The sequence below is a fragment of the Cetorhinus maximus genome, unplaced genomic scaffold, assembly GCF_964194155.1.
Source record: "Cetorhinus maximus unplaced genomic scaffold, sCetMax3.hap1.1 HAP1_SCAFFOLD_1187, whole genome shotgun sequence".
NCBI classification, from domain to species: Eukaryota; Metazoa; Chordata; class Chondrichthyes; order Lamniformes; family Cetorhinidae; genus Cetorhinus; species Cetorhinus maximus.
In genome coordinates this window covers 28,997-50,071 of record NW_027597129.1, presented here as the reverse complement: position 1 = coordinate 50,071, position 21,075 = coordinate 28,997, and the positions used below count along the sequence as shown (strand labels likewise).

Sequence of the window (21,075 nt, the reverse complement as noted above, 5' to 3'; positions counted from 1 at the left end):
CAGGTTAGCATCCATATGTCCAGATCATGCCATGTCCTTCCAGTTTGTAAAAGAAACATTCAGACTTGAGAGATAAGATTCTAATAAATTGCAGAATGACATCTAACAGCAGACATTTTATTTTGGGCTGGTTAAGTATGGTCTGTACTCTGCCTATTATGAACAGCCAGAGGGACATGTTGTTAGATTCTATCAGCCAGTCAGTGGGGCATACAGCTACATACCTGGTATCACTCTGTCACTGAAATTCCTACACAATGACACTCAGCGGTGTGGTAGCAGAATGTCTTTTTGGACTGACAGCAGCATCCTGTTAGTAGAAAATGCCACTTGTGTTCAAATTTTTGAGTTACTTCCCTTGCCAGAGTAATTTCAGGTATCCTGTTCTGATCAGGATAACCAGGATAAAGCAGGGATAGCTTTAATGCATTGTTGAGTGCATCAGGCAAACTCACTAATGGTCCAAAGGACACCACTGTCGGACCTGAAAAGTGCCCAATCTACCTCAAACCCCTGACATTGCAGAGCTCCCTCAGCACTGCACTGCCAGTGTGGCTTAAGTGTTGGAAGTGGGACTGAACTGACACCTTCTGACTCAGGAGACAAGGGTGCAAAGTGCAAGCACTGAGCTGATCAGGGTATGCCAAGTGTGATAACATTTTCAAAATATATCTGATATAAAATATAGAAATGGAACAGACTTAATTCAGTGACAATTATCATTGTCTTTGATTTGCTAAAGAGTAGGCCTTGTGGTTTAGTCATAATCTCCTCAACTCTTCACTTGTAAAATTCATCACAGACTTTGTCCTTTCTCGAGTCAACAGCTACAGACTAAATATCATTGAAAGTCAGCTGTAGAGACAAGAGACTGGTGGGAAATTCAAGGGAATGCTGTAAATAAAGACAACGTCTAGCTCAATCTGCGGCCTGATCATTAGGTGCAACATTGACCTGTATTTATTCTTTCAGATTCTGAATCAGCTGGCTGTACATTCTCAGCAAAAAACACTCTCTTTTCCTATATGTGTTCACTTGCATGGCAGGGTTACAGTGTCCAGGAATAGCCACCAGTTGTCAAGTTATTTTGACAATTTATGAAGATTAATAGTGCAGTTTGTGCTGAAGATTTGATGTCGGGGGAGGGGAAGGGTTACTGTTCACCTAAAACCACAGATACTACGACTTCAGGCTCCAGGTTCCAGTCTAAGACATTATTTGTTTCTCCTCTGGTGCTGACGGTCACTGTGTACAGATCACTGGGCACTGGCTGCCCCTCCAGTACTTCATCCAATCGCCTACTCTTAATGTTTGAGCCCAGACAGTAAATGTTCGTCGATGTCTGCCCTTAGAGTGCATCACAACAAGCCTGTTCCTGCCCTCATTTTCCCACACGCGTTTCCTAGCATTACATCAAATCCTTAATCTCACCAAAGAGGCAGCAAACCAGCAGCCAGAATCACGCAGAACAAAATAGTTAAACCTTATTGAAGTTGTTCCAGCAGCTGCAAAGTTTCATTGATGTCAATTGTTTCTGTCTCACTAAGTCCAACTTATTCACTGGCATGACTGCCAATCGATCAAATCAGACATGTCCCTCTGGCTCTCCCTTAGTCAGAAATGCTAAAATATAAACAGGTTCTTTTTTCACCTATAAGAATTTGACTTGAAATCTCTTAAATCAGAAAAGGAAACAGGAAGAATCGAGTCCAACACATCTGTTGAGTGTTGTACTAAAGGGATAAATCAGATTGGGATGGGGTCCTGGGATTTTTATACAGGAATATTGATGGAGACTTCAAGATGCTTTGCTGTTTGGTTTGTGTTCACTGTGCCTGGCACTGAACACTGATCCCTGCCACATTGGAACCCGGTAAACATGATGGGAATATTACCAGTATTTGCACTGTCTGGGGTGGTACTGAGGGAGCTCTGCACTGACAGAAGCTGGAGGTAGACAGGGCCCTGGACTGTAATCAGAACCCCTGATATTCCTCAAAAATTGTGAAGCCCTTACCACCATACATGCTCAGATCAGTCAACTCACTAACCAAGAACTGAACCCAAGTCAGTAGCAAACTGGACAATACATTTACCTCCTGAATCTTTGGGGCAGTTCTGGAGCATACAGTTGTGCAGTAACAGCCACTGGTACTACTTATCCTCCCAATAAATCTCAGCCAATAATTATACAAGTATCACATCCTGCACTTCCTACTTGGTCACATGTTGCCCAAAAACAAATAAACAATCTGTGCATCTGACATCAAAAGCTCAAAAGTGATCCACGTTCAATTTTTTCTTTTTAAAGTTTTCTTCCTTGCTGTATACCTCCATTATCCAATCTCCATTCAGCAGCCATACACAAGGAGCTGATGTCTTGTGAAGAATCCTTAGAGAAGATCTTGGTTTATCCTCTGCATCTTTGTCACCTCTCCAATACAGACAGTGCATGTTAATGAGTTAAGCGACAGGCAAAAACTGAATAAAACCCAAGGTTCTTTTTGGGCTCCTGGGTGTAATGATTTGACCAAATTTGGGTTGGGTAAAACGAGTTGGATTGAGATTGCTGTTGGCTGTTGAGAGTTCGGCACTGACCGGTGATTTCTACTTTCTGAATCCTGCTCCTCAGAGGAGTCAGCACCTGCTATGGTGACCCCAGTCCCAACTGCAATCTTCAAAAAGGGTTAAGCACAAACTGGAAGCAGAGTTACTGCAGGAAGTTATAAACAAAGAAAAATAAACGCATTGGTTTTCTATCCTTTCAGACCTGCCCACAAGCCTTGTTGTTACTGAAGCGAATGAGTTTGTCGTAATCTGGGTCGATGTTCCTACACAACAACATTGATAATGTCATCGCAAAGATCTGTGGGAAAGGAGAGAGAGTCAATGTGAATACCTGGCACAAAACAGCAAGGGGAATCACCCATGGTGACACTGAGCACTTGTCCCCCCCATATGGAGTCCAGTCCTTGTGTACAGATACACAGTGAAAGTGAGCCCCATGTACAGATGGATATACTCCATGTACGGATGGATATACTCCATGTCACTGTCACTCCTGGCAGTGGAGCTAGGAGGTGCTGCTGGAACAGAATGCCACGCCCAATCTACCTCATTTGTTCAACTAGAAAATTCAGGCCAGTTTATCCAGCTAGATGGTTACAATAGCTGAAAATGCGATGACTATCTCTGAATGAGTGAAGTTATCCCAGTTCCCCCTCCTTACTCCTATCACAGGGCATTTAATTACAGAAAACTTTACAGCCATGTGTGCTTATCTCAGTGCCTTGGGATGGGAGGGAGATGATCAATCTGACCCCTCCCCAATCTGGGCAGGAACACCAATTGTAGCCAAATGCCCATCAGCAGATGGATAACCCTCAGGCTAAATACTTCACCAGAAAATTGTCTGAGGGTCTGTGTCAGCAATTGCTACATAGATTCTGACCTCTTCTCACAACATAAACACAAACAGCTGCTCCTTCATTTTCCCTCATTTCTCAACTTTTATTCAGTGGAATAAAGTTCAACAGTTTCAAAAGACATTTTCTCAACTTTATAACAGCACATTGCTCTGTTCAGTCTGTGCTGTTACACTGGATAATTGAGCTGCTGTCTCTGCGCTCTCTTGTTTCTGTGTCTGTGCTGTTACACTGGATAATTGAGCTGCTGTCTCTGCGCTCTCTTGTTTCTGTGTCTGTGCTGTTACACTGGATAATTCAGCTGCTGTCTCTGCGCTCTCTTGTTTCTGAGGCTGTGCTGTTACACTGGATAATTCAGCTGCTGTCTCTGTGCTCTCTTGTTTCTGTGTCTGTGCTGTTACACTGGATAATTCAGCTGCTGTCTCTGTGCTCTCTTGTTTCTGAGGCTGTGCTGTTACACTGGATAATTGAGCTGCTGTCTCTGCGCTCTCTTGTTTCTGAGGCTGTGCTGTTACACTGGATAATTGAGCTGCTGTCTCTGCGCTCTCTTGTTTCTGAGGCTGTGCTGTTACACTGGATAATTCAGCTGCTGTCTCTGCGCTCTCTTGTTTCTGAGGCTGTGCTGTTACACTGGATAATTCAGCTGCTGACTCTGCGCTCTGTCCTCCTGGCTGCACAAGCACTGAACTGGCAGAGGAGTTTGAGGATAATTCCAAATTCTGAAATTCTGTGGCCTCAATACTGGATTGAAACAGATGCAAGCACAGGATCAAGGAAAATACAAGGAGCCCAAACTAGAAGTGAGATAAGAAAGCAGACTGCATTGAAAAATGCTTCAAAGAGAACAGATACCACCTGACACAAAATTGATCAACTTCACAAAAGTAGTTTTATTTCTGCAAATCTAAGTAATTCCCTATCCATACATTACCTCCAATTTCATGTGCTTTCGATTTTGCTGACATATTCTCCTCTCCTGAAGTATTTACTCTCACTGGGGTACGGGTACCACACCCCCCAACTCTCACTGGGGTAAAATGGGGACGGGTACCACACACCCCGACTCTCACTGGGGTACGGGTACCACACACCCAGACTCTCACTGGGGTAAAATGGGGTACGGGTACCACACACCCCAACTCTCACTGGGGTAAAATGGGGTACGGGTTCCACACACCCCAAATCTCACTGGGGTACGGGTACCACACACCCAGACTCTCACTGGGGTAAAATGGGGTACGGGTTCCACACACCCCGACTCTCACTGGGGTAAAATGGGGTATGGGTTCCACACACCCCGACTCTCACTGGGGTACGGGTTCCACAGGAAGTGACCCTCACTGCAGTGGACATGTTTGCTGAATGAATTGACTAAATTCAATCATGAACAACAATTCTACTAACAGTAAGAGATTGAAGTGGGTCAGTGATGTGTTAAACATGCTGAAGTAAGCTGACCCACACACGAGCAGAAGTTACCTTGCCAAAATTCAATGTGGAAATCTCTGTGAGCAAAACACAACCAAACCCAAGTTGGTTGGATCAGTTCAGTTAAAGTTGCCAGACACCTTACTGAAAATGTCACCATTAAAGCTCTGAAATCATCAAACAGACCGAGGCAATTTTCAACATGCACGGGAGTGGGGAACAGGCTGCTACAATACACACCACTAACCTGCCACCAACACCATGCAATGCATGCCCTCACACCCTCACATGCCCGTTCAAACCTGCACTGTGGCCTGGCTCACTCTCAGCTTTCCCAGCAATGAATAGATTTTTCCCTCTATTTGAACCAAAAATGTAAAATTGAGAGGAAACTAGTAGAGAGAGGCAGCCTAATCCCAGGCATCAGGCACACACCTTTGTACATCACCCAGCAACTTTGTGCCATGGACAGCAGTGGAATAGGAGGGAGCCTCTACATGTAGTTCGGAGCTTCAGCTGATCTTCAGCTGATCCGAGTTTGCGTGTGGGGGAGTTTCCATAGTTTAGCCCATTCCTTAAACTTCTCCCCTAAACCATTCCCACCTCAAAATCCATCTTTTTGACCAGGATTTCAGTTTTCTCTCCTAACCTTCACTACTTGGTCTCCCTCCCATCCATGATGCCCCCATGGATTTATTTGTAATGAAATACACAAACATAGAAACTAGGAGCAGGAGTAGGCCATTCGGCCCTTCAAGCTGCTCCACATTCAATATGATCATGGCTGATCCTCTATCTCAACGCCGTACTCCCGCTCTCTCCCCATGCCCCTTGTCGCATTTAGAGTCCAGAAATCTATTTCCTTCTTAAATATATTCAGTGACTTGGCCTCCACAGCTTCTGCGGTAGAGAATTCCACAGGTTCACCACCCTCTGAGTGAAGCAATTTCTCCTCATCTCAGTCCTAAATGGTCTGCCCCATATCCTGAGACTGTGACCCCTGTTCTAGACCCCCCCAGCTAGAGGAAACATCATCCCCGCATCCAGTCTGTCCATCCCTGTCAGAATTTTATATGTTTCAATGAGATCTCCTCTCATTCTTCTAAACTCCAGTGAATACAGACCTAACCGACCCAATCTCTCCTCATACGACAATCCTGCCATCCCAGGAATCAGTCTGGTGAACCTTTGCTGCACTCGCTCTATGGCAAGTATATCCTTTCTTAGGTAAGGAGACCAAAACTGCACACACTACTCCAGGTGTGGTCTCACCAATGCCCTGTACAGCTGCAGTAAGACATCCTTGCTCCTGTACTCAAGTCCTCTCGCAATGAAGGCCAACATACCATTTGCCTTCTTAACTGCTTGCTGCACCTGCATGCTTGCTTTCAGTGATTGGTGTACAAGGACACCCAGGTCCCTTTGTACATCAACATTTCCCAATCTATCACCATTTAAATAATACTCTGCCATTCTGTTTTACCTACCAAAGTGGATAACTTCACACTTCTCCACATTATACTTCATCTGCCATGTATTTGCCCACTCACTCAATCTGCCTAAATCACCTTGAAGCCTCTTAACATCCTCCTCACCGCTCACATTCCCACCAAGTTTCATGTTGTCAGCAAACTTGGAAATATTACATTTGGTTCCCTCATCCAAATCATTGATATATATTGTGAATAGCTGGGACCCAAGCACTGATCCCTGCGGTACCCCACTAGCCACTCCAAAAAAGACCCATCTATTCCTACTCTCTGTTTCTTGTCTGCTAACCAATTCTCAATCCATGCCAATATATTATCCCCAATCCCATGTGCTTTAATTTTACACACTAACCTCTTATGTGAGACTTTATCAAAAGCTTTCTGAAAATCCAAATACACCACACCCACTGGTTCTCCCTTATCTATTCTGCTGGTTACATCCTCAAAAAATCTCCAGTAGGTTTGTCAAACATGATGTCCCTTCATAAATCCATGTTGACTTTGTCGAATCCCTTTGATATTTTCTAAGTGTCCTGTTATCACATCCTTTATAATAGGCGCTAGTATTTTCCCCACTGCTGAGGTTAGGCTAACCGGTCTGTAATTCGCTATTTTCTCTTTCCATCCTTTTTTAAATAGTGGGGTTACATTTGCCACCCTCCAATCTGCTGGGACTATACCAGAATCTACAGAATTTTGGAAGATGACAACCAACACATCCACTATTTCCATGGCCACTTCCTTTAGTCCTGGGATGTAGATTATCAGGAATGCAAATTGTAGCCACAGGTCAGTCCAGGTTCACTTCCTTCCACCCCCACACAATCGAAAAGTTACCCTGGTTCGATTTGGGAAGATTGCCTCCAATCACACATCCTGCACCCACTTTACTGTCAGCCTGGAATGTTCAAACCACTCAAAACCAAACCCACAGGCCCCTGGCAGGAAGGCTCAGGAGGTCAGTGGAGGACCCTGTGTTCCATGTTCGTCTTGGAGACAGGGTCAGGTTACAGTGGACAATCATACAGAGTCGCTGAAGGAACTAAACACAACGGCATTCATCAGGAACCTCTCCCAGACTCTGCCTTCACCCCCCCCCACCAAACCATCTTCCAAACTGCACCCCATTCGCCCTCCAAAACTGCACCCCATTCGCCCCCCCAAAACTGCACCCCATTCGCCCACCCCAAACTGCACCCCATTCGCCCCCCCCAAAACTGCACCCCATTCGCCCCCCCCAAAACTGCACCCCATTCATCCCCCCCAAAACTGCACCACATTCACACCCTCCCAAACCGCACCACATTCACGCCCTCCCAAAACTGCACCCCATTCGCCCCCCCCAAAACTGCACCCCATTCGCACCCCCCCCAAAACTGCACCCCATTCGCCCCCCCCAAACCGCACCACATTCACGCCCTCCCAAAACTGCACCCCATTTGCCCCCCCCAAAACTGCACCCCATTCGCCCCCCCCAAACTTCACCCCATTCGCCCCAAAACTGCACCCCATTCGCCCCCCCAAAACTGCACCCCATTCGCCCCCCCCAAACTTCACCCCATTCGCCCCAAAACTGCACCCCATTCGCCCCCGCCAAAACTGCACCCAATTCGCCCCCGCCAAAACTGCACCCCATTCGCCCCCTCCCAAACCGCACCACATTCACGCCCTCCCAAAACTGCACCCCATTCGCCCCCCCCAAACTGCACCCCATTCGCCCCCTCCCAAAACTGCACCCCATTCGCCCCCTCCCAAAACTGCACCCCATTCGCCCCCCCCCAAAACTGCACCCCATTCGCCCCCCCAAAACTGCACCCCATTCGCCCCCCCCAAAACTGCACCCCATTCGCCCCCCCAAAACTGCACCCCATTCGCCCCCGCCAAAACTGCACCCCATTCGCCCCCCCCAAACTGCACCCCATTCGCCCCCTCCCAAAACTGCACCCCATTCGCCCCCTCCCAAAACTGCACCCCATTCGCCCCCCCCCCAAAACTGCACCCCATTCGCCCCCCCCCCAAAACTGCACCCCATTCGCCCCCCCAAAACTGCACCCCATTCGCCCCCACCAAAACTGCACCCCATTCGCCCCCCCCAAACTGCACCCCATTCGCCCCCCAAAACTGCACCCCATTCGCCCCCCCCAAAACTGCACCCCATTCGCCCCCCAAAACTGCACCCCATTCGCCCCCCAAAACTGCACCCCATTCGCCCCCGCCAAAACTGCACCCCATTCGCCCCCCCCAAACTGCACCCCATTCGCCCCCCCCCAAACTGCACCCCATTCGCCCCCCAAAACTGCACCCCATTCGCCCCCTCCCAAAACTGCACCCCATTCGCCCCCCCCAAAACTGCACCCCATTCGCCCCCACCCAAAACTTCACCCCATTCGCCCCCCCCAAAACTGCACCCCATTCGCCCCCCCCCCAATGGATCACACTGACCCCCGATGGATCGCACTGACCCCCGATGGATCACACTGACCCCCGATGGATCGCACTGACCCCCGATGGATCGCACTGACCCCCGATGGATCGCACTGACCCCCGATGGATCGCACTGACCCCCGATGGATCGCACTGACCCCCGGTGGATCACACTGACCCCCGGTGGATCACACTGACCCCCGATGGATCGCACTGACCCCCGATGGATCGCACTGACCCCCGATGGATCACACTGACCCCCGATGGATCACACTGACCCCCGATGGATCACACTGACCCCCGATGGATCGCACTGACCCCCGATGGATCGCACTGACCCCCGATAGATCACACTGACCCCCGATGGATCGCACTGACCCCCGATGGATCGCACTGACCCCCGATGGATCACACTGACCCCCGGTGGATCACACTGACCCCCGATGGATCGCACTGACCCCCGATGGATCACACTGACCCCCGATGGATCGCACTGACCCCCGATGGATCACACTGACCCCCGATGGATCACACTGACCGACTCAGAACCTTCCCTTTCCCCATTGACTCACCTCCACTAAACTCACACCAATGGAGACAATCATGATGCTCAAAATATTTTCCCGAATCCACTTGAACACATTCGTCTTACAGCTCTGGGGAAGAATAGAGGAAAAGAAATGGAGTCAGTACCATGAGCATCATGTTCTCTTTCCAGGAACAGAGTCCAGTACCCGCGATACCACCGTGTGTAAACACCGAGCAGGCGATTACCCAAAAACTAACCCCCTTCTGGTCGGCCACCTTGACACATGATCGGCTCAACCTAACCTTGGTGGGATCGCCCCCTGGTGCCCAACACTGGACATGAGCTTGCAAACTTATACGAATATATGAAATAGGAGCAGAAGTAGGCCATTCAGCCCATCGAGCCTGCTCCGCCATTCAATAAGTAAAAGAAACATATCAGCCAGGATTTAATTCCACATTCCCACCCACCCCCCGATAACCTTTGATTCCCTTGCCTAACAAGAATCTACCTCTGCTTTAAAAATATTCAGTAACTCCACCCCCACTGTCTTCTGAGGCAGAGTTCCAGAGAACAAAAATCTCCTCATCTGCCCTAAAAGGGTGACCCCTAATTTTACAACAGTGCCCCCTAGTTCTGAACTCACCCCCAAGAGGAAACATCCTTTCCACGTCCATCTTGTCAAGGCCATTCAGGATCTTATATACTTCAATCAAACCACCCCTCACTCTTCTAAACTCCGGTGGAAACAAGCCCAGTCTGTCCAACCTTTCCTCATAAGGCAACCCATTCATTCCAGGTATCAATCTAGTAAACCTCCTCTGAACTGCCCCCAACGCATTTACATCCTTCCTTAAATAAGGAGACCAAAACTGCTCACAGTATTCGTTCGAGATCTGGGGAAAAATTCTCCCCCCGCCAACAGGAGCGGGCACAGGCAGGCGCGCCTCCGACTGGCACTGACTGGTCTCACCAATGCCCTTTATAACTGAAGCCTAACATTCTTACTTTTATATTCAATTTCTCTCATAATGAAGGATAACATTCCATTAGCCTTCTTAATTACTTGCTGTACCTGCATACTAGTTTTTTGTGACTCATGCACAAGGACACCTAGATCCCTCTGCACCTCGGAATTCTGCAGTTGTTCTCCATTTAAGTAATATTCTGCTTTTTTATTCTTCCTGCCAAAGTGAACAACTTCACATTTTCCCACATTGTACTCCATCTGCCAGATTTTTACCCACTCGCTCAACCTATCTATATAGGTCTGCAACCTCATGTCCTCTTCACAACATACTTTCCTACCTATCTTTGTGCCATCTGCAAATTTAGCCACCATGCCTTCGCTCCCCTCATCTAAGTCATTGGTATAAATTGTAAAAATTTGCAGCCCTAGCACAGTACCCTGCAGGACTCTGCACATTACATCCTGCCAATCAGAAAATGACCCAGTTATGCATACTCTCTGTTTTCTCCCAGGCAGCCAATCTTCTATTCATGCTAATTTGTTACCCCCCACACCATGAGCTTTTATTTTCTGCAATAACCTTTGATGTGGCACCTTATCAAATGCCTTCTAGAAATCCAAGTACAGCACGTCTACAGGCTCTCCTTTATCCACAGTGCAAGTTAATCCTTCAAAGAACTCCAATTAATTGGTTAATCATGATTTCCCTTTCACAAAACGATGCTGACTCTTCCCTTGAGTTTTTCTAAGTGCCCAGTTATAACCTCTTTAATGATCGATTCTAGCATCATCCCCACAACAGGCACCAGGCTAACTGGTCTATAGTTTCCTGTTTTCTGCCTCCCTCCCTTCTTGAATAGAGGGGTTATATTTGCTACTTTCCAGTCTGATGGAACCTTTCCAGAATCTAGCGACTTTTGGAAAATTAACATCAATGCATCCACTATCTCATTAGCCACCTCTTTTAAGGTCCTAGGATGAAGTCCACCAGAACCCGGAGACTTGTCAGCCCACAGCTCCTTCAGGTTGCTCAGTAAGGCTTCCCCAGTGATTGTAATTTCACCAAGTTCCCCTCTCCCTTCCACCTCCTGATTTACAGATATTACTGGAATGTTTTTTGAATCCTCTATAGTGAAGACAGAAGCAAAATATTTGTTCATTTCATCCATTTCCTTATTATCTATTAACTCCCCAATCTCACTCTCTAGGCGCTCAACACTCACTTTACTTACTTTTCCTGTTTAAATACCTGAAGAAGCTCTTGCGATCCATTTTTACATTTCTAGCTAGCTTCCTCTCATACTCTAATTTCTTTCTCCTGATTAACCTTTTAGTCATTCTCTGCCATTCTTTATATTCTGGCCAATCATCTGACCAGCCACTCATCTTTGCACAGTTATACGCTTTTTCCTCAAGTTTGATGTTTTCCTTAACTTCTTTAGTTCACCATGGATGGTGGGTCCTCCCCTTAGAATATTTCTTTATAGAAGGAATATACTTATTCTGAAATATCCACTTAAATGTCTCCCACTGCTCCTCTATTGATCTATCCTCTAGCTTAGTTTCCCAGTTCCCTTCAGCTAGCTCAGATCTCATGCCCACATAGTTGCCCTTATTTAAGTTTAAAATACTAGTCTTAGACCCACACTTTTCTCTTTCAAGCTGGATGTAAAATTCAATCATATTGTGGTTGCCGCTACCTAGGGGCGCTTTTACTCTGAGGTCATGAATTAATCCTGTCACATTACACAACACCAAGTCTAATATAACCTGCTCTCTGGTTGGTTCCAGATGTGCTGCTCTAAAAAACTGTCTCGAAAACATCCAGTGGGACTACCCTCAGTTGATTCCATTCTTCTCAATCTGATTGTAACCAGAGAATGTCTAGCAATGTCCACCTCCAATGTTTTGCCAGCCAATGCTGCAGCTTCAGCTCAGCAGCCAGTGGAAACCTCTTCCACACTTTTAACATGTCTACACTCAATTATTTCAATGTTCTCCTGGCCCACCTCCAATCCTGAACCTTCCATTAACTTCAGCTCATCAAAAGCTCTGCTGCTTTGATCTTATTCCACACCAAGTCCCGCTCACACATCACCTCTGTCTCTTTATCATCCCCACACTCAATTATTCCGTAACCGTATTCAGGACTCAGCAATCGACAAGCAAGGGCCGAGTGACACAAAAGAGGAACCATTACCTTCAGCTTTTCTGTCAGTAGGTTTGTGGGGGCAGAACAGAATCCTGTCTCTTTGGTAATGTTCAAACTGCTGTTATTCTCGGAGATGGATCTATAGCAGGAACAGGGAAAGGGAAACTCCCCCTGAGAATCAGCACGTTTCATTTGTGGGTTTTTCATCCACTCCAGAGAGCTATTCCAACCACAACAAGAGAACTGGAAAAGGAGGAAACAATTTAATGGAGAAGTTTGCACATTACATTCTAAGGCCAGCAGATTACTGCACAATCTGTGACAGTTGCATTTGACTGTGGGCTAACAGAATAAAAGGGATAATATTCACATATCAAACTAAAACATGGATTGAGCATAACTGTGAACAGAGTTCCTCATTGAGTGGCAGGTGAATATTAGACTCTGTCCCACTACTCAGTTCTGTGATAGTTCAGAATCTCTACCCTTCAGCCTCACCAACTCCTGGTCTGGCCCAGAATAAAACACTCTATTCAAATTGGATACGAAAATTCATTACCTTTTGCCTCAGGCCCCAGTGGCTGGAACTACCTGAGACCCAGGTTTAAGGTGACCGACAAGAGCCAAAGGATTTTTCATGCACAGTGAATTTCTGTGACCTGGGGTACATTAACTGGAAACATGGTGGAAGGAGATTCAATAATAATTTTCAAAAGGGGATTAATTGGATTTGAAGATTAAAAATGTACAGAGCTGTGGGAATGAGGAGGGTGGGACTGAATGGACAGCAGGAAGAGCTGGTAAGAGGAGACAAAGCTAAATGACCTCCTCCTGTGCTCTGTGATTCTAATTCAGTAATTAATTTACCCATTATTTGTGAACTAGGAATGCTCTGAGGAGCCTAAAGCGTGAATGAACCATGTGTTCATGGCCCCCACCTCTATTACACTCATCCTAAATTTCCAATGTAATGATTAAGAGGTTAGTGACCCCTTTAATTGTTGGGAATTGCAGCTGCAGTACCCAGGGGAGCCACCTGGTGGCACCAGACACCGATAAGCCCAGAGATGTCACCAGGAGGGAAGCAGCGGCCCTGACACCAGCCTGGACCAGTGACCACTGCGATTCCCAGTGACCAGGCTGGACCAGTGACCACTGCGATTCCCAGTGACCAGGCTGGACCAGTGACCACTGCGATTCCCAGTGACCAGGCTGGACCAGTGACCACTGCGATTCCCAGTGACCAGCCTGGACCAGTGACCACTGCGATTCCCAGTGACCAGGCTGGACCAGTGACCACTGCGATTCCCAGTGACCAGGCTGGACCAGTGACCACTGCGATTCCCAGTGACCGGGCTGGACCAGTGACCACTGCGATTCCCAGTGACCGGGCTGGACCAGTGACCACTGCGATTCCCAGTGACCAGCCTGGACCAGTGACCACTGCGATTCCCAGTGACCAGGCTGGACCAGTGACCACTGCGATTCCCAGTGACCGGGCTGGACCAGTGACCACTGCGATTCCCAGTGACCAGGCTGGACCAGTGACCACTGCGATTCCCAGTGACCGGGCTGGACCAGTGACCACTGCGATTCCCAGTGACCAGGCTGGACCAGTGACCACTGCGATTCCCAGTGACCAGGCTGGACCAGTGACCACTGCGATTCCCAGTGACCAGGCTGGACCAGTGACCACTGCGATTCCCAGTGACCAGGCTGGACCAGTGACCACTGCGATTCCCAGTGACCGGGCTGGACCAGTGACCACTGGGATTCCCAGTGACCGGGCTGGACCAGTGACCACTGCGATTCCCAGTGACCAGGCTGGACCAGTGACCACTGCGATTCCCAGTGACCAGGCTGGACCAGTGACCACTGGGATTCCCAGTGACCGGGCTGGACCAGTGACCACTGCGATTCCCAGTGACCGGGCTGGACCAGTGACCACTGCGATTCCCAGTGACCGGGCTGGACCAGTGACCACTGGGATTCCCAGTGACCAGGCTGGACCAGTGACCACTGCGATTCCCAGTGACCAGGCTGGACCAGTGACCACTGCGATTCCCAGTGACCGGGCTGGACCAGTGACCACTGGGATTCTCAGTGACCAGGCTGGACCAGTGACCACTGCGATTCCCAGTGACCAGGCTGGACCAGTGACCACTGCGATTCCCAGTGACCAGGCTGGACCAGTGACCACTGCGATTCCCAGTGACCAGGCTGGACCAGTGACCACTGCGATTCCCAGTGACCAGGCTGGACCAGTGACCACTGCGATTCCCAGTGACCAGGCTGGACCAGTGATCACTGGGATTCCCAGTGACCAGGCTGGACCAGTGACCACTGCGATTCCCAGTGACCAGGCTGGACCAGTGACCACTGGGATTCCCAGTGACCAGGCTGGACAAGTGACCACTGCGATTCCCAGTGACCAGGCTGGACCAGTGACCACTGCGATTCCCAGTGACCAGGCTGGACCAGTGACCACTGGAATTCTGCAGTAATTATAGTTTTGATAAATGCAGGACTGTAACTTTAAAGAAAAATCCTGTGTTGTAAGATCACATGATCTGTGTAAATCAATGAGTTATCAGTAGGGGGAACCTCTAGGAGAGAGCTCTTCTTTAGTTATAGAGTTTGATGCACACATGTAATTGCTGCTGCTGCCTTGTAAATAAAGTTAAATGTTTCCATCTGTCTGAAGATCAACTTTATAACAAACTAGTGATGAGGATAAATCGGATTCGGTGCTGTACCTCGCCCAGTGATTGAGTATCCCTAAGTTTGTTAAAAATAAAGATATACTCATCCGAAATGCCACAGTTTGGCAGAATCGATCCCTTTGAGCCAGCCAGACGATTGGTCTCAATATATAGAACATCTTGCGTTCTTCTTTCAAGCAAAGCAAATCACAGCCGAGGAAAAGAGGAGAGCGATTCTCCTGAGTATTTGTGGGAGCCAGACCGACAGTTTAATTCGAAGCTTGATGGCTCCCAGTGTCCCAGATTTGAAGACTTTTAGTGAGTTAGTAGACCCCATTAAGGGACATTTCCAACCCAAGCCCTCAGTCACAATGAAGAGCTCAGGTTCAATTCACGGAATAAGCCCCAGGGGAGACCATTGCTACCTACGTGGCGAAATTAAAACAACTAATGGAATATTGTGATTTCAGTGAAACCCTGAATGACATGTTCAGGGATTGTTTAGTATGTGGTGTGCAGGAGGCTGCTATTCAGCAAGGATTGCTGGCTGAAGTGGATCTTTAAGAAAGCGTTAGAAATAGCACTTGTGGTGGAAAGCGCTGTAAGGGATTCACAAGCAATTTAAGAGGTGCAAAATGGCGCAGTTCTCCTAGTTGGGCAGGAAGAGTCAGCTGAAAGTTGCGTGAAAAGCCAGGACTCTAGCGTGAAGCGAGGGACAGCCCCGGCTAACCAAAAACTTCGAGGAAACAGCTTAGCAAATAAATCGAAAAATAACTTTCACCAATGTGAAAACAATCAGTCTTCTAGTGATTGGCAATTTAAAAAGTAGAATGTTATTTTTGTCATGGAAGTGGATATATAATGAGACAGAATTAAACAGGCTCCCAAACAACAATCGAATCCAATGAAGTCTATAGTGTGGAAGAGCCAGAAACAACCAATCCTGACATTTATTCCTTATTCAACATGAATGTTGGGAAGACAGAGCCACGTACTGTCACACTGCAAGTGAACGGTAAACCCTCAAAAATGGAAGTGAACACAGGTGCTTCTGTAATAGGAGAACACACTTCCAGACTTTTAAATAAAGGTGAACAGCAATTAAATTTGGAACAAACATCTGCCAAGTTGAAAATGTACACAGGCGAAGAAATCCAAGTTAAAGGTATCACCAGAGTAACTGTTCATTATAGACACCAATCGGCACAGCTCCCAGTGATGGTGCTAGAAGGTGAAGGGCCAAGCCTACTCGGTTGTGATTGGTTGAAGGAGATTAAATGAAAGTGGTCTAAAATCTTCCAGTTGTGAGCAGAGGGGCTACCAGAGCTGCTAAATAAAAATGACACCATCTTCAAGGATGAAGTGGGAAAAATCCAAGGCCTAGAGGCCAAGATTTATGTGTACACCCAGAGGCAACTCCTCGCTTCCTGACAGCAAAACCAGTGCCATAGGCCCAGACAGAGAAGATTAGGGCTGAGCTGAACTGGCTAAGAGAGGCTGCATGTCATAAAAGCAGCTCAGTTCTCAGAGGGGGCAACACCCATAGTCCGTGTCCTTAGGCCATGCCAGACCATCTGGACCTGCGGTGACTATAAACTAACGGTCAACAGAGCAGCCAAACCAGACAGGTACCCTATTCCCAAGATTGAAGACCTATGTGCCAAACTAGCAGGAGGGACAACGTGTACAAAGCTTGACATGAGTCACGTGTATCAACAACTAGAGCTGGGGGACACCTCCCAGGAATTCGTCATCATAAATACCCACAAAGGGGGTCCAGAACAAAGCAGCTGCTTGATTGGCACCACATCCACAAACATTCACTCCCTCCACCCCCGATGCACAGTAGCAGCAGTGTGTGTACCATCTACAAGATGCACTACAGGAATTCACCAAGGCTCCTTCGACAGCACCTTCCAAACCCACGACCACTACCATCTAGAAGGACAAGGGCAGCAGATAGATGGGAACACCACCACCTGCAAGTTCCCCTCCAAGTCACTCACCATCCTGACTTGGAAATATATCACCGTTCCTTCACTGTCACTGGATCAAAATCCTGGAACTCCCTCCCTAACAGCACTGTGGGTGTACCTACACCACATGGACTGCAGTGGTTCAAGAAGGCAGCTCACCACCACCTTCTCAAGGGCAATTAGGGATGGGCAGTAAATGCTGGCCCAGACAGCGAAGCCCACATCCTGTGAATGAATAAAAATAAAAAACCAATATACCACCTGCACTTCGGTGTTTCCTCAGCCTGTGCCATTTCTCAGAGGACGACAGGGAGTTTACTGCAGGAGCTACCTCAAGTTATGGTCTACCTGGACCATGTACTGATAACTGGACTAACAGAAAAGAAACACTTGGTTAACCTAGAGGAAGTCCTGCAACGATTTTTAGAAGCAGGAGTGCGTCTGAAGGAGGAAAAATGCACTTTTCAGGCAAATTAAGTCATTTATTTGGGCCACCGGGGAGATGTCCAAGGGTTGCACCCTGTTGAAGAGAGGGTTAAAGCAATCAGACAGGTGCCTGCACCTAAGAACATCTCTGAATTTAAATCATTTTAAGAGATGATAAATTATTGTGGGCGATTTCTACCAAATTTATTCACATTTCTAGCCTCTCTACATTCACTAAGAAAAACCAACATTGGGTTTGGGAGTCATCCCAGGAAGAAACCTTCACAAAAGTGAAACAGCCCTTACACTCTTCCAATTTGTTAGTGCATTAAAACCCCACAAAGGGATTGGTGCTAACCTGCGATGCATCTCCCTACGGAGTGGGAGCTGTCCCATCTCACAAAATGGATAACGGTACAGAGAGGCCTATGTATCCAGAACACTTACCACAGCCGAAAAAGGATATTCTCAGATCGAAAAGAAAGATCTGTTGATTGTTTTTGGTGTAAATAAATTCCACCAATACGCACACGGGTGACATTTCACAATAGTATCAGACCACAAACCACCTTTCGGTCTGTTTAGTGAGGAAAAGGCTAAACCACCCATAGCCTCTGCACGAATACAAAGATGGGCCCCAATTTTGGCAGCATATGAATAACCTTTGTACATAGACAAGAGATTCATATAGCAAATGCTGATGCCCTAAGTCGCCTTCCTTTGCAAGAGAATGATAAACATGTCCCAATCCCAGAGGAGCTTGTATTAATGATGGATTTTCCAGATTCCTCACCAGTCTGTGCCAGGCAGATAAGGAATTGGGTAAATCATGGTCCAGTCCTGTCCCGAGCGAGAGACCAAATGTTATATGGTTGGTCCCAGAAACCAGTCTCTGATGAATTGAAGCCGTTTTTCAACCAAAGAAATGAGATGAGCAGTCAGGTGGTTTTCTATTATGGGGTGCACAGGTAGTAATTCCTGCACAAGGAAGGGAACTACTTTTAGTTGAGCTACACAGAGCCCATCCAGAGATCTCCCGAATGAAGACGATAGCACAAAGTTATCTTTGGTGGTCGGGGATGGACGGTGATATTGAGAAGGTGGTAAGACACCATGTGCAATGTCAACAGCTAGAGAGGTTGCTGGTGGCAGCCCCATTACACCCATGGGAATGGCCTGATAGACCCTGGGTGAGATTACATTGGTCCTTTCCTTGGAACCATGTTTCTACTGATTATAGATGCTCATTCCAGGTGGTTAGATGTTCATGAGATGAAACCACCAACGTTAGGCTCAGCTACAGAAAAACTACGCCAGAACTTGGCCATCCATGGATTGCCAGAGGTAATCCTCTCAGATTACAATTGCCAAGTTCCAACGATTTCTCAGCCTCAATGGCATCACCCGTGTGAAGACTGCACCATACCATCCGTCATCAAACAGACTGGCGGAAAGGGCAGTTCAAACTGATTCACTGGAGACCAAACTTGTTCATTTTCTATTTCACTACAGAATGACCCCCCCCACACTGTGACAGGAGCAACACCTGCAGAGTTACTGATGGGGCATCATCTTCGTACAAGATGAAGCCTGGTACTTCCCAATTTGGAGGGGAAGGTGGAGAAGTGTCAAAAGCAACCCGTGATCTGTAGTGAAGATTTAAGAACAGAAGACGTCTCCACAGGAATCAGTCCGTATACACCACTGATATGAAACTTGGTTTGATTCACAATTTTTACTGGATTCATTGAATAAGATTGTCCACCTTCAAAAGAAATTTCCTGTCCGCTTGGTTGAAATTTGAGAAATACAATATGTTATTTTCTCTCTCTCTGCCAAGGATTTATTCAATATCTTTCTCTTTTCCATATTTATTCAGTATCATATTTTTCCAAACAACACTCCCTCTCCCTCCCTCCCTCCCGTGACATTTTTAGGTCTATTGTTCTTTGTCTAAAGCCTAATATAAACTGGTTATTTTATCAAACACTGCATGAAATCAAACCTTTTAACAAAATCATTAAACTCTAAATAGGAGCATTACAGGGGCTACAAGCTTACAGCTACACCAACTGGGATCTTCCCAGACCTGATGACATGGTCCCTTTAACCTGCCGGTAAGTGCTCAAACTCACTTGGAATTGGATGAAGTCCCAACTCTCCTCCTCATTCTGCAGTTTGCTATCAGTTTCATTGTACTTTTCAATCAGATTCTTCGCGGCAAGGCTCAGATGTTTCTCAATCTAACAAAAGATTAGAAGGAAACTGTAAACCAAACTGCAAGAAACTCACAAACCATGAATCTCCCAGAGTTCCATAGGTACAACAACTACTTGTACCTTAATAGCACCTTAATTATAGTAAAACATCCCAAGATGCTTCACGAAAGCACTAGCAGACAAAATGTGACACTGAACCACACAAGGAGATATTAGACTTGGTCAAGAATGAGGAAATGGAGGAGGCATTGAACAAATATTTTGTCTTTTACTGTGACAACAGACACAAGTTTCATACCAGAAACAGACGATAACACAGGGGCTAAAAGTTAGGAGAAGTCTCCCTCCTTAGTTAAAAAGCGATGTGATAGAAAACAGTGAACTACAGGCCAGTTAGACTAATGTCAGTTATTAGGAAAATGCTGGAATCTATTATTAAGGAAGTCTTAACAATGCACTTAGAAAAACATAGTATGATTAGGACACTCAACATGGTTTTCCTAAAGGGAAATTCTATTTGACAAATTTATCAGAGTTTTTGAGGATGTAGCAAGTAGAGTAGATAAAGGGGAGTCAGTAGATGTAGTATACCTGGGTTTCCATAAGGCATTTGATAAGGTGCAACATAAAAGGTTAATAGGAAAAATAAGGGCTTGTGGAGTTGGGGGTAATATATTAGCATGGATAGAGGATTGGTTAATGGCTAGAAAGCAGAGAGTGGGCATAAATGGGACTTTTTCAAGTTGGCACTCCATGTGGTGTGGGTACATCCACAGTGCTGTTAGAGAGGGAGTTCCAGGATTTTGACCCAGTGACAGTGAAGGAACGGCGATATATTTCCAAGTCAGGATGATGAGTGACTTGGAGGGGAACTTCCAGGTGGTGGTGTTCCCTTGCACCTGCTGCCTTTGTCCTTCTAGATGGTAGTGGTCGTGGGTTTGGAAGGTGCTGTCAAAGGAGCCTTGGTGAATTCCTACAGTGCATTTTGTAGATGGTACACACTGCTGCTACTGTGCGTCGGTGATGGAGGGAGTGAATGTTTGTGGATGTGGAGCCAGTCAAGCGGTCTGCTTTGTTCTGGATGATGTCAAGCTTCCTGAGTGTTGTGGGAGCTGCACTCATCCAGGCAAGTAGGGGGTATTCCATCACACTCCTGACTTGTGCCTTGTAGATGGTGGACAGGGTTTGGGGAGTCAGGAGGTGAGTTACTCGTGGCAGGATTCCCAGCCTGTGACCTGCTCTTGTAGCCACAGTATTTATATGGCTAGTCCAGTTCAGTTTCTGGTCAATGTAAACCCCCAGAATGTTGATAGTGGGGGATTCAGTGATGGTAA

The 21,075-nt window shown here is 46.9% G+C and overlaps 1 protein-coding gene across 3 annotated transcripts in view; it reads right to left on the bottom strand.

The window, feature by feature from the left end:
- Positions 1-1,227: 1,227 nt before the first annotated feature.
- Positions 1,228-21,075, bottom strand: part of LOC144675833 (leukocyte antigen CD37-like) — a 45,831-nt gene continuing 25,983 nt past the window's right edge. For all 3 annotated transcript variants that reach the window (XM_078536406.1, XM_078536405.1, XM_078536404.1), the window contains exons 6-9: positions 19,658-19,765; positions 12,467-12,661; positions 9,340-9,423; positions 1,228-2,866 (exon numbers count right to left, since the gene is read on the bottom strand). In XM_078536406.1, coding sequence (XP_078392532.1) covers positions 2,765-2,866; positions 9,340-9,423; positions 12,467-12,661; positions 19,658-19,765 — 489 coding nt within the window. In that variant the 3' untranslated portion in view covers positions 1,228-2,764. The remainder of the gene's footprint in view (positions 2,867-9,339; positions 9,424-12,466; positions 12,662-19,657; positions 19,766-21,075) is intronic.